This window comes from Lissotriton helveticus, chromosome 10 (genome assembly GCF_964261635.1).
Source record: "Lissotriton helveticus chromosome 10, aLisHel1.1, whole genome shotgun sequence".
Taxonomy (NCBI): domain Eukaryota; kingdom Metazoa; phylum Chordata; class Amphibia; order Caudata; family Salamandridae; genus Lissotriton; species Lissotriton helveticus.
The window spans coordinates 975,656,954-975,674,270 of record NC_136071.1 but is presented as its reverse complement, the minus strand read 5'-3'; the positions used below and the strand labels follow the sequence as shown (position 1 = coordinate 975,674,270).

General features: G+C 44.7%; 1 protein-coding gene across 2 annotated transcripts in view; it reads left to right on the top strand.

Moving 5' to 3' along the window:
- The window catches only part of PEX1 (peroxisomal biogenesis factor 1), a 628,515-nt gene that overhangs the window by 351,145 nt on the left and 260,053 nt on the right, over positions 1 to 17,317 (top strand). For both annotated transcript variants that reach the window (XM_078663649.1, XM_078663648.1), the window contains exon 17: positions 5,518 to 5,582. In XM_078663649.1, coding sequence (XP_078519775.1) covers positions 5,518 to 5,582 — 65 coding nt within the window. The remainder of the gene's footprint in view (positions 1 to 5,517; positions 5,583 to 17,317) is intronic.

Genomic DNA, 17,317 nt, shown 5'->3' with positions numbered 1-17,317 from the left:
TCGAGAGTCGCTCAAGCGTAAAGCGGCTGTGTAGGTAGGTAGGAGTGTGCAAGCACGTTAATACGGAGAGTAGGGTTCCAAATTATATTTGGCTGAGTGACATGCCTTTTATTTATGTTCCATCTCTCACAAACATTTCCTGGCTGCCAGCAAGTAATGGCCATTGTCTTCAAGTGGTGCCCACACACTGAGGACCCTCCCCCCATCTTCTTCCGATCCTGAAAGCATGCATGTTTGGGAGATCAGGTGTAATACGGCACACAGAGAGGAGAGCGTCATACCCAGCGTCCCAACAATAAGCATATGTATTTCATCATCAGCACACTTTAGGGTCACACTTGGACTTTTTTGTTATAGTCATAATCATTATTGTAATTATTGCTGCTATTGTTTATTTTTACTTTTATCTCTGACTAAGCCAGTGTTTCACCTGTGTACGTTAAGGGTCTTGCTGAGAACCTCTTTAACAGAGAGTAGCAACTGTAGTGCAAGAAGAAAGTGGAAAGGGGCTAGCCTATGTAACTCCCGACTCCGTCAAGAGGTGAACTGAGTCCTAACCGTTGCCACAAGTCACCCATAGTTCTGAACCGACCATGCTCCAAGTCTTGCTTTCTGGCCAGTGCTTCATTTTACATTTTGGTGCTCTTAGTCTCTAAGATCTCTTTGAAGCGCCTATAAAATAAAGCAATATTTGTTTAGTTATTTTTTCACATTTTGTCCCATTTATTTCTCTACGTCCCAAAGCAGCAAAAGTGTTTTTCGTTTTTGGATCCATTTCACGGAGGAACAAATAAACGAAAGTGGAAAAGAGAGGGTGAGAAACCGTTTCTTGAAGTCACGGTATCCAGTAAGTGAGGAAAAGCAAGACAGAAAGAGAGGGAGGATGAGTGAGAAAGAGAGAGGGGCATCTGTCAGCGGCAGAGCAGAGGTCGACACTGACCTTGTCTTCACTGAGGAGGAAGGAAGAGACTCCGATCCTTCTCTGCCTGCCCGGACCGTCCCTGGATGTGTGGGACGTGTGTTTAAAATAATTTTGAGACGAATAAAGTGTCTTTAGAAGTTGCTTTCACGAAGATTGTATAATTTGTTTGTTTTAGGTAAGTAGCTAAATACTTAAACACCAGCTGTGTACAGAAAGTGGAACTCGTTTCAGGAACATCTTAAGGATTTTGGGGGCCCTGGGCCAAACTTATTTCGGGGGCCCCTATTCAGAACAGCTTTAAATTTATAATTCAATTTCAGCTCCAAATACCCTCCTTAGCCAGGTTACTGGCGGTGTACAGGCACTGTGGTCCAAATTCTAAATGTGTTTACATCTAAATTTCAGGGACAGTGGCATTTGTTTTCAATGTTGTAACACAGCTGCACCTCACTAATGCTACTGCAAATCATTTCTGCGATATCCTCCCATTTCACATATGTGGGGTCCTGTTTTGATCTAAAAAAGTTTTTATTGGATGTTGCATGAAACATAAAACTCATTACTCTGAAAAACATATATAATAGACTCACACATGAATCACATTAAAAGTAAATTAAAGAAAACCAATATTTAAAACAATCTGTTTAAGAATTCTTTATCAGGGCAAGAACGGAGCTGTCTCTGTCAAGGGGCCCCCTAGAAAGGCTGGGGCCCTGGGCCAGAGCCCACTTTGCCTGTGGCTTAAAACGTCTCGGAGTCGTTTCCACCTTCAATGGGTGGCATAAAAGAGGCTATTTTTCAACAGCCCCCTGATTGGTTATCATGCAGGATGAATCGACGTTCACCACGTCCCAGCACAACACTCACGAGAGCTTGGCAGAGTGCTGCTCAGTACAGGCACATTCGCGGAACCCAAGAGCCACAGCCGATTTCCACCCACGAAGGTAAAGTCGCGAGGTGCCACTTGGACGAATTTACTTTGTTTTGCGCAATATGCATTCCTCACCAAGCAGTTTCTATTTCTTGTGAAGCGTTCACGTGCACGGTGCGCCAAGCGTCCCAGTAAGTAGTTGCTCCTCTTATTATCTCACATCACATCACATCTCCTATCTGCGCACTGTGCATTATCTGAGATAATGCACAGTGTGCAGATATGAGAATATCTGATTGCAAATGCATAAATGTAAACAACACTCACCTGGCGGCGGGCGGCACTGGCAAACCGTCGGCAGCAGCCAGGGACAGTGGGACACTGGGACTAGACACTCACACTGGGACAGGCAGGGCAGTGGCCGCCGCCGGGGGACTACTACGGCTAGAAATAATTAAAATTCGGGGGTGGCGACTGCGAGATAGGGCCTTTTGTTGTCACGGTCTCACTCTCAGGATTCTGGAATAAGGGGTCGCGCGCACTTTTTATAGCGCGAGCCCCAATGCGCATGTGTCACCACCAAAAGCCATGCCCGCCCCATCCCCCTAAGGTGGGTGAACTAACTGTGAACTGAAGACTGAGCAGGCTGTGCAGACGGCGCACGCGCGTGACCCGAACGACCTCCAAAAATGACCCTGACTGCTGCTGCATTATTTATCCAGCACTGACGAGCAGAGATTAATTAAATAGTGTTTTTTCCCCCACGGAGCGAGGAGACAATGAGAAGCAGCAGACGCAGCAGTACAGTAGTAAGTAAGTGACTACCGTACTGAGTGCAGTGCATCACAAAAAATCGGCCCCCGCCTCACCCAGCAGCAAAACCGGCCCCCGGCCATAAAACCGGCCCCCACCCCTGGCAGCCTACCGGGGAATTGCCCGGTGCCCGGCATTGCCAGTCCGGCCCTGAGCCGCGGAGCTGGACGGGCGCCACGACCGCACAGAGTCCTTGTCATCGTCGGTGTCCGCAGGGGAGAACCCTCCCGGGGAAGAAGGAGCTGTCCCGGTCTGCACCGAAGGTGCCGGGAGCGGCGCAGGGGCAGGTTCGGTCGCCTTGGCCAAAAACGCATCCCTTAGGCATTCAAAGGCGTCCTTGTCTACACCCCGTGCACCCCCAGAGCCCCCGTCCCTACAAACCTATTTAGGCGCGGGCGGAGCCCCCTCCAAAGGGACTGGGCTAACTGCAGGGGACCCAGGTGGCGCTGGCGCCAACTTCGCGCACTCTTTCACTATGCGGGCCGAGAGTCTATCCTCCATAGGCCCCACTTTCCTCTGAACACACCTGTAGATAGACTGGTCTACCGCCGCATAGAAGTCATCATCCCCAAATACTGGTGTGTCTCCTCCTCCTCAACAAAATACCCCTCTGCCATAATTGCTGACGCTGCTATATGCTGTGGGAAGGCAGAGGGTCACACTGGCACTAGGGACCAGGGCTATGGGCTAACCTAAGGTTAGCAAGGCTTTTAGGCACTGGTGCACCAGATGATGTTGAGGCAGCACTCCCCTCGTAGCGCGCTGACCCTCTTGAACAAGACAGGGTCTATGCCGCCCCCCTGCGTGCTTCAAGCGAGCTAGCAATGCTGAACAGCGGTAGTAAATCACTCCGCGGAAAGGTGCTGATAACAATACAGCCTGTAGGCGTAAACGCGGTAATATCCGCTAGTACAGACCCCGCTGGGGCGTGAAAGAAAGATAGGGGCAATACAACCCTTCAAGGGCGTCACGGTGAGGCGGCAAAGGCTCCGGCGCGGCTCCTCTCCTCAGCGCGGCTCCCGTCACCAAGGGAAAAACCACGCTGAGGATAACGAGACGCGACGGCTCCCTCCAGCGGTAAGAAGACACCGCTGCACCTCTGGGGACAGTCGCGTCAGGGGCGAAACATCCCTGTGACAAAAATCAGGGCTCTGAAAGGCAAGAAAACTTCGGCATAACACCACCATGCACTCGCAAGTGCCCCAATTAGCTACAACAGTACAATAAATGCCAAAAAACCTCCCGACACCCCACACAATGACAGAACAAGTGTGAGCATCAAGAAGGGGCACTTAACTGGCTGCGAAGCAGCGAAGAAAGAGGAAGGGAACACAAGATGGTCGCCCTACCTTGGGATTGTGGACACTATGTAGAAGGACTGATATTTGTCATGGACTCATGGAATATGTAGTTCTGATGTGTTTTTGCTTCTGATATTGTTTTTTATTATACCCAGGTTTTGGGATATGTAAGACATTTTTTCATATTTGATGCTTTTCTGGCTGTTATGTGTTTTGTTAGAATAAACAGCGAAGAGAGAAAAGCATAATCTGAAGCCTCCGGTCCTGACATATAATCTTCCTCCATTAGATGTAGAACTTTTCACACGTTTGTTCACATGGTTAATCGATGTGGAGTCTCAATAGAGCATCTATTGGGGCTCGATCCTCCCTATTATTGCAGTGCATTATGAGTGTCAGAGTGTGGGAAGGTCAGCCTCTCAGACGTCATCATGTCATGGTCAGGCAGCCAGGTGCTTTTCATTTGCTGATGCGCATGTGCCCCCTCTCCCTCCAATCCAAGGTTTGGCAGATTGAAGATCTCTCAGCCCTGAGGGCAGTGACATCAGCCCAACAAAACCTGTGAAGATCCTTCACCTGATGATTCATGGCAGTGTCACTGATAGTCAGCCCTGGGTGCTTTAGGTTTAAGCGCAGGAGTGCCCAGGGATGACTGTTAATCAGTGAAGCCTCCGACCACCCTATCTCAACTCATCACATAGTGGAGTGGGATCAGTAAGTCTCACTGATCTCACCTTGTGATGAGTTAGGAAATGACTGTCTTTGGCTCACACTTGACAAGGTTAACCAATGAGAGGAGGCAAAGAGATCATCCGGTTCCTGCTGCCTGTCTGAAACCTTCTGCTCTCTCTCGGGCAGTCATGCTTAGCTGTCCAGTGGCTCCCATCTTCCACCACTGCTGCCTTGCATGTGGATATTCTGTCAACACTACAGTAAGTGGTTCTTTGAATATTTGGGTGTACGTGTGTGAAATGCATGTGTGAGTATTTGCATTCATATGATTGTGAACAGATGGGTGTGAGTGTGTATTTGTGTGTGCTTGTGACTGGGCAGATGCATACATGTGTTCTAGTGGATGGGTGAATATTGGTGAGTGTCTGTAAGCATGTATGGGTTTCTGATTTGATGCAAGAGCCCCTGATGTCCCACAACATTCAAAGTTAAGCAGCCACCACTGTTTAAATGATTATACAATTACAGAAGGCTTGTGTTGCGATTTAGAATACATTCATGCATTATTGTGGGGCTGACTTTGCATGCCAAAATTATTTTAATAGTTTTGTCTGGTCTAAAATGGTCTAAAATGGTCTTCGTTTGCTTTTAATGTATCCTTTTGCAGTTCCTGTCTTTAAGAGACAGTATATGAAAAGAATATAGTTAAGCTTTATAATAGCCTTAATCATTACAAGCTATGACATACAAAAGTCTTCCAATGGCAGGGATTCAGAGAGCCAATGAAAGCTGCAAGTCATATAGCTGTTTCCATTATATTTTGTTTTGTCTGTTGTTCTGTAGGTATCAGTCTTTTTTTTGTGATATGAAATTTTTCAGAAGTGATTTTTTGATAAAATAATAAAATAAGCTTACCTTCCTTGTTAATCACTTCACAGGGCCCTGAGCTGCTCAGTAAATACATTGGAGCGAGTGAGCAAGCTATTCGGGATGTCTTTACTAGGTTTGTTATAGTCTAAACTTTTTCATCATATTTACTGTGCAGAATCCTGAAATACTAATGTTTATCTTGTAACTTATTTAAGGTGATTCTCTGAAATTGAAAAGTCTAACTTATATGTTTGTAATGCTGTACTGTAAATATGTACATTGTGTGACCACTTCAACTGGCTACCTTTTTACAAGATTAAAAAGTATTGAATTATTTTTGACATGCTATTATCGTGTCAGCATGTTTTGGAGAATACTGCGTTCATTAGGGTCAAGTGCCTTCTCCAGGACCATGGCAATATGGTCAGAAAAGGTTTTCTGAATTCCAATAAAAAGGAGGTACTTGCTTGCATGCAGCACTACTAAATTGATTGGAAAGGAAGGTTTCATCCTCATAAACTTGACCACCATCGTAGTCACTCTCAGAGCGGGTTTTCCCCTGACCAATGCCCGTTGTATCACCCAATTTCCTTCATAAATACTGTGATCAAGAGCTATGTCAAGGTCCTGGCCCATAGACTTCTCCTAGTGGTAACCTTGCTTGTTCAATCACGCCAATGTGGCTTTATCGCCCACTGAAGTACCCAACACTGCATTCATGGGGTACATATTGCACTGGTGCAACACTATAAGGTTAAGGATCCCTTTGCACTCATGCTCATAGATTTTTAAAAAGCATTTGACTTCCTTGATTGATCATTCCTATTCCAAGTATTCCTTATGGTATTTAGGCTCCAAATTATGTCCTTTGTGCAAATGCTATACGTTCACCCCCAAGCACATGTGAAATGAAATGGCATCCTCTCATCCCTGTGCCTCATTTTTTGAGAAACCAGGCTGGGGTTCTCTCACCACTCCTCTTTGTTCTAGCGATACAGCCCCACGCTAAAACCCCTCGGCTATGGGGGTGTTGCGATGCCCAGGTATGGAGACTCCAATGGAATGGCTTAGAGGACCAAATGGCCCTTTATGCGGATGACATAGTCCATTTTATGTATTGCCATCACTGTACAGGTTCCCAGCTCTTTCAAATACTGGAAGTCAGTGGTGAGTATTGGTCAACGGCTCAAAGTCACTGCTGATCCTGCTCAAAGGTAATAGGGAGACAGATGACTGGCAATCCCATCTTCCTGTCTGTACGCTCAGCTTCGCGTACCTGGGAATGCACCCAGGGCTCACCTGGAGTCTCAGTCTCAACCTACTTTAGCATCTTCGCCCATAGTGATCTGTTCAGTCACTATACACCATAAGTCATGCAGAATATGACCGACCCCAACTTGTTTATTAGTTGTGTTTGTTCTTTAGTTCAGACTTTGATTTTTCTGCTATTGCAACAAATCATTATCATTTGAACAGACATAAAATAAAAGTGGTGTGCCAGAAATCACTGACCACTGTAGGACTCTAATGTAGTCCATAACTGCATGTCCTAAATAACTACATACTATGACCCCATCTTGACATCTTACAATTACTTTCTTTATTTTTTAAACATATTTTGTTTCCTTTAATTTGCGTCATTAGCATTTTTAACATCTCAAGTATTACACATTACATTAAAACAACTCCCCCCTCCCTCTCCCTCACTGCAGGTCATCCAATTATCTTGGTTTAGCTAAGTTGTCACTCCCCCTGTTGTTTATTGTGTAGTTATGCATCTTTCGGAGATTACTCCCCGGTCTTGTACCAATCTAAGTTTCCTGGTTTCCTAAGGAATTGCTTCTCTGGGTTCTTGTTCTAATGCTCCTTCTTGGTCATGTCTCATGGAGCTCCCCTGTCATGAGGGCAGTGTTGGGGTGGTGGAACCAGATCCTTGGTAATTTAGTCTCATCTCTTCCACTAGTGCCTCCCACGCCCAAGCTCTCTCCATTTTACCCAGGCCCCGTCTTGCATTCCCTCGCAGCCCACCCATTTCTCTAGTTCCTGTTTCCATCTAAATATACTAGGGCCGTTCGGTGCTTTCCACCTGCTAGTGATTTCGCACTTGGCTAGAATGAAGGCCAAGTCCCGAAATGTGTCAGTGACCTTTGTCTTGGCTGTATGAGGGAACAAGCTGGGCAGGCAAGTGCACCTGTGCGTATGGCACTACTTGGCCAGTTATTCAGGCCATTTTGGTCATCACCTCCTGCCAGTAGTGAGTCAGGCTTGGCAATACCACATCATATGAATGAAACTTGCTCCCACCTCCGTACATCTCGGGCACTCCGCATTGTCTCTATGGAAGAAGCGGTTAATGCGATTCAGAGTGATGTATGCCCAGTACAGTATATAGAAACGAATCCGGCCAAATCGTGCATTTCCCGTGTTCCTTAGCGTGTCCAATGGCGTAGCAGAATCCCTACCCATCGCTCTATACTAGCAGGTAACTGCCTTTATGGTGCCCCCAGCTATTCCTATGTACTCACACGTGGAATGTCGTGCTGGCTCAAGATCGCCCGTTCCCCAGTGTCGGCGCATGGCTCCCGTAATCGCCCTGTGGAGCAAAAAATGGCCCTGTGGGATGTCCTAATCCGTTCTGAAATCTTCATATGGAATCCATTCCCCATCCCTGTAAGGTCCCCCACTTTTGTGACCCCTGCGTGCTCCCATTTTTCCAGGACCCTCCATTATCCCCCATGTGGTAGTGCCCTAAGCATTATCAGCTGCAGTTTCGGTGAGTATGGATGTCTAGTCTGAGTCCTCTGGAGGCATCTATTCCAGCACAGCTGTATCACCTTATGTTCATTTGTGTGTATGTGCTGTTGCTTTGCGGTTCTCAATAGGGGTGCGGATTAATACATCTCACTCGGGGGAGAAAGGGGATACCCTCCCATCCGGTGTCATTGTCTCTGCTATCCATTGCATGAGTCTCTGTAATTGCCCTGCCAAGTAGGATGCCTCAAACTCCGGTACTGCTAGTCTCCCCTCCGCCGATGGTCGTTTTAGCGGTGTCAGTGCCACCCTCCGTCTTCCAGTCTGCTGAAAGCCATGAGTTTAGCTCTCGGAACCATGCGCTGGGTATCCACACATGAAACGTGGTAAAAAAGTACTATATCAATCAATCTACTTTTAAAGCGCGCTACTCACCCACAACGGTCTCAAGGCGCGGAGAGGGGGGGTCGGGTGTGGAGGTGCTGCTACTTCTCGAAGAGCCAGGTCTTGAGGAGTCTTCTGAAGGTGAGCAGGTCTTGGGTCTGCCGCAGGAGGGTGGGCAAGGTGTTCCAGGTCTTGGCGGCGAGGAAGGGGAAGGATCTGCCGCCGGAGGTCGCTCGTTGGATGCGAGGAACAGCGGCAAGGGCGAGGCTGGCAGAGCGGAGTTGGCGGGCGGGGGTGTAGAAGCTGAGCCTGCTGTTAAGGTAGGCTGGTCCGGTGCTGTGTAGTGCTTTGTGTGCGTGGATGAGGAGTCTGAAGGTGATCCTTTTGTCAACGGGAGCCAGTGTAGGTGTCTCAGGTGGGGGGGTGATGTGGCTGCGGCGAGGGATGTTGAGGATGTGTTGTAGTCGTCGTAGGTGTTTGGCTGAGATTCCTGCATAGAGTGCCTTGCCGTAGTCTAGTCTGCTGCTGACGAGGGCCTCTGTCACTGTTCTTCTTGTTTCGGTAGGGATCCACTTGTTGATTCTGCGGAGCATGTGGAGGGTGTTGTAGCAGGAGGAGGAGACGGCGCTGACCTGCTTCGACATGGAGAGGGAGGAGACGAGGATGATTCCTAGGTTGTATGCATTGTCAGTGGGTGTTGGTGCTGCTCCCAGCGTGGTTGGCCATCAGGAGTCGTCCCAGGCTGATGGGGTTGGTCCGAGGATGAGGATCTCCGTCTTGTCTGAGTTCAGCTTCAGTCGGCTGCTCCTCATCCATTCGGCGATGGCCTTCATACCCTTGTGGAAGTGGATTTTGGCGGTGTGCGGGTCCTTGGTGAGGGAGAGGATGAGCTGGGTGTCGTCAGCGTAGGAGATGATGTTGAGGTCGTGTTGGCGGGCCACTTGTGCGAGGGGGGCCATGTAGATGTTGAACAGTGTTGGGCTTAGGGAAGAACCCGGGGGGAACGCTGCAGATGATGCCGGTGGCTTCAGAACGGAAAGGTGGGAGGCGGACGCTCTGGGTTCTGCCGGTGAGGAAGGACGTGGTCCAGTTGAGTGCCTTCTCTTGGATTCCTATAATCTAGGGAGGGTCACTATTTTTAGCAAGGAGATCCTTACCGCTACAGAAATAAGGAGTTTCCCCCTGAAGGCCAAGTTGTCCTTTAATGACCTCAATGCAACTCCTATGTTTGCTTCCAGTATATCCAGGGGCGAGTGGAAGATCTTCACCCCCAGGTATCTAAAACATCGGGGATCTTACAATGACATTCATGGGAGGAATTATTTTCACAACTGCTCCGAGGTGTTGTAGGACGGTATACAATACCCTGTAAAGATATATTCTCTGATATTGCATGGAATTTTGCTTTAACGAGAGGAACCTCCATCTTGCTACACTCTTTGGCCTGTTAAATGCATCTATGGGGATCTTGTGCTAGAGTATTGGCTTCACTATGGAATAGAAGGATTATCTGAATTTACAATTGGAGAAACCTAAGCACGTGGTCATTGCTATGAATGAATGGGAAACCGGCATATGAAAAGGAAACCAAATAATCATGTAGTTGTCTGAGAGAAGTCATCTAAATTTGACCCAATCAGTGTGTGTACCGTATCTTCCATGATTCAATGGCATTACATGTAGGAAATTGTGACCGGTAGGATTTTCTGGCATTTTCAGGTTGAGGACAGGCAGGCAATGTGAACGGACTTAAAATCCAACATTGTATGACATTTTTATCTGGAATGATTTTTACTAAGTTCTTCCCAGCTGATCTTCGGTCCATCTCTCCCCATAAACTATGCCTGCTCAAGACCATAAACAAACAGTCTAATATGGACATCCCTATGCAGTAATCAACTTTGTGGCCTGGGATCATAAGAAATATAATGACCTGAAAGTTGTTCAAAGTTACAAGCCTACCAAAACCATGAACTGTGCCCCTAGTTCTCACACTTCTTCCCTATCACACTGTTAAGCGATGCGTCTCATAACAGGATAACCGCTCCTTGGTAGTCATTAATCAGAACATGAAAATACTTCCATATATGATCAAAAATAGGACTGCACCTTTCCAGCCATACATCCAACATGGTGTACGGAGCTACCCTATGTGGGCTGCAGAAGCACTTGCCTCTGCAGCCCACATAGGGATAGTAAGCGGTATATAAATGTTACAAGCCAATACAATGCTGTTGAGACAAGGTATATTTGATTAAATCAGCTTGTGAGCAGACAACATTCTTAGAGTTGCAGTTGGTGTGTTTCAGTTGCTTTCAAAGTGCCATAAAAAATTTACTTTATTTTCGGTGACTTGTCTTTTTGCAAGTCTCACAGTGTCCACAAGGGGACTGACAAGTTACGAGAGGAAATGCCCCATATGTTTTCTTTGATATACTGAAGTGGTATGTTCAAAATCAGTACAAACCAGTCCGCTTGTATGATTGAACCTCTCTTGTAAGCTCGCAACTCTACTTTTCAAGCGTAACCCCATTGGTGAAGTTTTGGTATGCACTGTGTGTCACACAGCCCTCCACATGGGAACACGTTTTTGGTGTCCAAACATTTTCTCTAAGGAGGTTTTCTTGAATTTATAAAAAAAGAAGCTTCAAAATTCTAATCCTGGGCTTTGCGTGTACCCATGAGCTTTCGAATTGTTGGCTGGGAAATTCTCCCAATGTAAACAGTTAAATTATTTTCTGTTGTACTAATGAATTCATTTGTTGTGAATGCCACATTTTGGAGGCAATTAAGGATTGATTTAGTATTTCTGCAACAAATATTTTTACCAGAGGGGTCTGATACCGAATAAATGTATGTGAAAGCCAGTTGAGGTATATGTTTGCTTCTTTAGGAGTGAAGGTTGTGGCAGCTGATGTCCCACTAACTTGTAGGAACAGTTTTTTTTATTTGAGTGCTTAATCAAAAACACGTCTACACATGGGCCTTGAAATATCTCCTTGCCCTTTCTTAGTGACTACAAATATTTATGGAGGTTGAGAGCTCTCACCATTTTACTCGATCTACATGGTCTGTAAATTACTAGTCGTTGTCCCTTTGAATTTGCGGAAATGTTGCAGGCCTGGCACCTATAAAAGCAAGAAGTCCATTACAAGCTTCTGAACTATTTATTTGTATTTGTTTGTTTTATGATAAAAATAAATCAAATCACTCCTTGGATCTAAGCTTAGAAATGTCATGTTACAAAGCTGTTATTAATGTCGAATTTTGATAAACCTTTCATTTACATAGTCAGTACTTGTCTTGGTCATAACAATTTATGTTTTATGATATGTATGACTGACTTCCCCCTATTCTATCTATGAAAGGTTGTGAGGGCTGGGGAGCAGTAAGTCACATATCTGCTCAGTGTCCGCATGTCAAGTACTTAAATCACTAACACTGAGATATTGAATCTCACACTTCTAAAGAAAAGAGGTAAAAAACAAGTCACTGAAGACTGTGGGCTGTTGGATAAAAAGTCTGGGTTGATTCAAGGTATTAGTAATTTACTTTTGAGCATAAACAGAGTTTCCAAGTTAGTTCTTTTGATTCCCTCTAGCTTGCTAATTTTGCAAGCAAAGAGCTGCGTGTTATCCAGACGTGCTTATGCACAGCTTGTCAGAGAGAGTCTGACATGTCTGACTCAGTCGAGTAGTTATATATTGAGGAAGACAAGTTTACAGTTTCGCTGTTTCAGGAAAATGGTGGAAGCAGTGTGGAGGACTGAGCTCAGAGGAATGAGGTTTGTGACAGAGGTGGGTGAGCAGGACATTGACATCAAATGGGAACGGTTTGAGTCTCCTTGCAGTATCTTCCTTCTGTGAACTTTGAAGGCTCAATCTGAACAGTATGGAAGCCATGAGATTTGGCAGGGGAAGTTATGAGTGGCAAAGTAATCCAGATTGTGTATGCTTAATTATTTAGGCAGTTCATGGGTGGTTGCATACTGTAATTACATGCTGAAGACCCAGTTGAGCAACTGGATTTATTGTGTGGAAGTTCAAGCTGTCTGAGGGGTCCCAGTGTTAGGTTGAAGCTGTGCATCTCGTTGCAGGTTGCTGGTCTGGTCACCTCGGAGATTGAAGTCTCAGAGAAATATGTGGTTGGGCTGTTTGACAAAGGCTGTAGAGATTAGATGTAGGAATTTTTCAGTGAAGCGGTTATTTGTGAAGGGGGGTCTGTAAATTACATTGAAGATGGGAGCATAATTGGCCGAGATGTGGAAGCAGCGTTTGAGGAGCTTTAAGGATAAGAGAGGGAGGAAACTAAGTTCTTCAGTGCTTAGGGCCCGAATGGCCTATGGGTGACTACAGATCCTTCGGCCAGGAGAATAGCAGTCATGCTTAGCATGGCATAGCTTGTTGTGACTCAGACACTGACAGTGGAAGATGAGTAGGGGCTGGTTAGGATACTGTGATCGAAAGGACATCGCAATTAGATAGGATGTCTGCAATGCTGGAGGTAGGCTCTACTGCAGAGTGAGCTTTTAGAGAAAAAACTGCTAAATCGGTGTGAGTGGTGATTAACTGTATGAGTACGAGATTGTGCAGGATTGCTGTCCACTCGTGGGAGATGGTTGTGCAGCATCAGGGTGTGATTGTGGAGATATAATAATGTGAGTGGCATCAACCACACTGTGATGTAGAAGAGCAGGAAGCAAACTTTGGGGTCTTATACTGTCCGTGATTGGTCACTTGAGGGGTGGATGAGCATCACCTCATCACCTTATTGTTCAATTTCCACAGAGTCATCGTTATAATTTAGAAAATAAGGTCTATTGTTCGTATCATTCCTCTTCCGCTTGTGTCCTTTAATTTGTTATTCGATGCCCTATTCCCACGTTCACGATCTGACATTTGAAAAAGTTGGCATCCATTCCAATATGCAGGCCACACTGTCCTTGACCCATTCTGCACAGGCACAGGCTGCTCGCGCTTCTCCTCTCATAATCTCGCGCATGCGTGTTTCATCGCAAACTCGGAGTCGCGGTCAGCCTCCATCTTTTTAGGGCACATTTAGGAACTATTATAGAAACAAACACAAATAAACGTAAATTTAAGAAATGAAGCCCCTCTGTTTACCTCTCCCATACTAATAGTATCCCAATTAGTCGTTACCTAGCTTCAAGCAACATATAGGCATGGTTTACTTACCAATCTTCATTATTTATGCCACAAATAAACAGACAAAAAAAAACATTCATGACATTTTCTATTAGATTACAGCAAATGCGTACAGATTGAACATAGTACATCCCACAATTAGTAGATTATGGTTTGCAATTACATGCAATTTAGTATCCACGTGTGTTTGTGTATGTGCATTATATTCCATGTTGGTTAATTTCAAAACCACACGATTAATTCATATTACTGTTATGGAGAAGTGACTTTACAAGGGGTATACAAAAAATTTTGTTTCCAACCTTGCTCCATCACTCCCTTTCCCAGGGGTGGCTAGAAAGCCAGATCCTGACCCAGCGGCTTCTAGGCCCAGTTAAAGGGCCTCTCTCATCAGCACCCTTTAGGATAGCAGCTGACCAAAGGCTAGTTACTGCACCCAGAGATATTGGGTATGGTTGATGGTTTAACCACTCCAATGAAGTTAATGATGTTGTTGCTGATGTCAATGATAACGTTATGAGTGGTCACTAGTGATGCCATCAATGATGTTATCTGTCAAGTTTAAGGTAATAACAAAAGGAGTGACCTCAAGTATTGTATACCGTGTCAGCCAAAACAAAATATGAATATATTATGCTAAAATTTGCATATGCGCAAGTCCCAGTACTGTTCTCCACGTACAACGCATACATCAAAATGTAACTATCATCAGCCCAATGATCTCCATGCACAATTCACAGTACCCATTTCGAATACTACACCTTTGCACTGAACATATCTGCAAAAACTCAGCCATGAGGCAAGAGAGATAAACACTCTTTCTGGGAGGCCTGTTCAGCTGGGGTGGAATCAGTCTGCCACATCGGTGCCTCAGAAAGGCCATTAGGTCTGAGGCACCAAGGATTAAACACCCTTCCACATGCAGATAAAAATCATGCGAGTGCATGTTTGAATTTGTGTCAAACCTCCAAATACATATATATCAAAATAGTTGCTGAAATAATTAGGTCTACTCCATTTCCCAATCATTTTATGCTGCCTCAACCACAAATAAGATCATATACAAACTTCAAGAAAACTGCCCATGAATGAAAAGCACACTTGAAAATAAGGGAGCTAATGAAATATAAAAGATTGTCTGCTTTACATTTTTTCAAACGCAAAGAGCATTTTTTGCATTATTCGTCTGTCACAACGTGCGTGATACAACAGCGCTCACTTTCCATCAACCCTCTTTTGCAACCCACTCAGCTCTCACGCAATGTGAACAAGCATTTTCAATGAAATAGGTCTCGCATTTGCGCGAGTTTAAGCTATTGGCATTGTAAATGACAATGCCTTTTATTTGTATTTATTTTTTAAAGGCATTGTCATTTACAATGCCAATAGCTTAAACCTGTGTAAATGCGAGACCTATTGCATTACAAATGCTTGTTGAGAGGCAGGTAGGGCTGATTCAGACTCAGTCATGTGTAAGTGAAAGATTGGTTGAACTTGGCACAGTGAGTCAAATATCAGGACCACCTCTGAAAGGCCAGCTGGGGAACAATCTATAGTATAGCTGTCTTATATCACTAAGGGTGCTAGAGTTAGGTGAAGTCGGCCATGAACTCTCATATGTTTGACTGACTCCATCTCATAACTACTGCATCACATAAAAAAAACTAAACCTAAAACACAGGCATATTTGTAGAGCTCACTTTCACCTCAACGTTTTTGGGGTTCTCTTGGCGGATAACAGTTGTTTATTACCCAACTCAATATTACTCCTTTTATTAACTTTGGAAGTATGAAATGCTGATTGGACTTGCTGGTGCTATAACTTTTGGCCGCTGGGGGCAAACACAGGTCTATGCAGCGAGTGCATTAGTCCAGTGAGCCAATCTATACCTAAAATGACTCCTATTTTAAGAAAAGCAAGTTTGAGTGGAGACTATTAAGGTTAGTAACTTTATTTGGTTATTTGACCTGTGAGTCTAGTGGCAATTTGTTTAGTTTTCTGGTCCTGATACAGTTCATTCTGAAGGTAATTGGTACATGGTACAGCCATTAGAGCTGTGTTGTGTTCTCCACTGATGTTGTACTGTTTCTTGTGTGATGTTTGTGTGAAATGTTTTTTATGTCAAGACACACCAGAAATTCCAATTTTGGATTATAACTTATATCTTCCAGAATATTGAGCATATCCTTTGTTCCTTTTTGTGTATATTAGCATGTCAAGAACTGCCTTTGGCTAAAAAGAGTCCGCAGGTATGGAGAACTGTTCAAGAATGTAGCTAATCCATGAAGAAAAGGGCCTGCCTTTGGAAATTCTTTGGTGTTTTTGAGTGACTTCTTTGTTAATGTGGAAAATAGTGGGTTTTGGGCTCTCCTCCATGAGGAAATGTGCCTCCTTGGCAGGCACTGAAAACTATGGTCATGATGAAAAGGCTATTGGTGTCAGTGAAAAAAGAGTCATAATTATGCCAATTGCTCAGGAGGCGCTCCACTTCCTTCCTGTACAATTTGACAGTGTCACCACACTTATATCTTGATTGTTTATATTGCATTATCTTTGTTTTATGTTCATTAATTGCACAGCCGCTTGCGTTTCTGAAATAACCAATTAGGGGAAATCTCAAGTCTTTAGCTGGTTGATTATGACTTGTTCCCAACATCAAAGTGGAATGATGTGGGACAAAGGATGGAATCCGATTATATATAGTGGCTGGGGCATTAAAATACAAGACTGTGAGCGGTGGTAATCAGCTGGGGTTACATAACTTAGCCCTTTACTAAGAACAGCAATTTCATCCCTGGTGGGTGTGTAGACCGCGATGGTGGCCACTGAGAGTTCTGAAATCATTCTCGACCCCTTCTTCATGTGAATTGGTGATAACATTCTCCCATGTCACTTGTTTTTCTGTCTTCTTACTGTAGGATCCTTGCCTGTAGTAGTTTTCGCTGATAATCTTCACTTAGTGGTTTTCTGAATGTGGCAGTCATAACTACTTCTTCCAGGTCTCTTATGGAGCTTGTGAACTTCCAGCTATTATGTTGGCTTTTATCTTGACTTTTCTTACTCTTTGGATTCAAATATCAGTATGTTTGTCGTAGTAGTCCTTCCTAGTGTATGGGAAGGATCTTTTGTGCAAAACGTTCTTACATTAAAGGTGTAGGGTGCCTTGAGAAGGCTGGAATAGTGTTTGTTAACCAGGCTCCTGGAAGGACGAGACATTACGGTCTAAAGAAGTGGTAAATGTTACAGTGAAAAATGTCACCTTGGCAACAGAAGCTTCTACAGATTATTGGTTGGTAACATTTTGTACGTTTTGTAAAAGATAATGGTTATGTGTATGTATCCAGCTTGTTGTGATTTTCAGACCATGGTTCAAGACTGCCCCAGTAACCCTGAAATCATCTGGTATTACTGAAAAACGTTTCATAAACCCAGCTTGGCATCTCTGGATATTACATATGATCTGCAGAGGAGCAACCGCATCCCTCAGTGTAATCCTTACTGATGGTAGATAACCTGTTGTTAGGAGGATACATCAAAAAGCAGTGCCAGTCTACATCTGCACCAAGA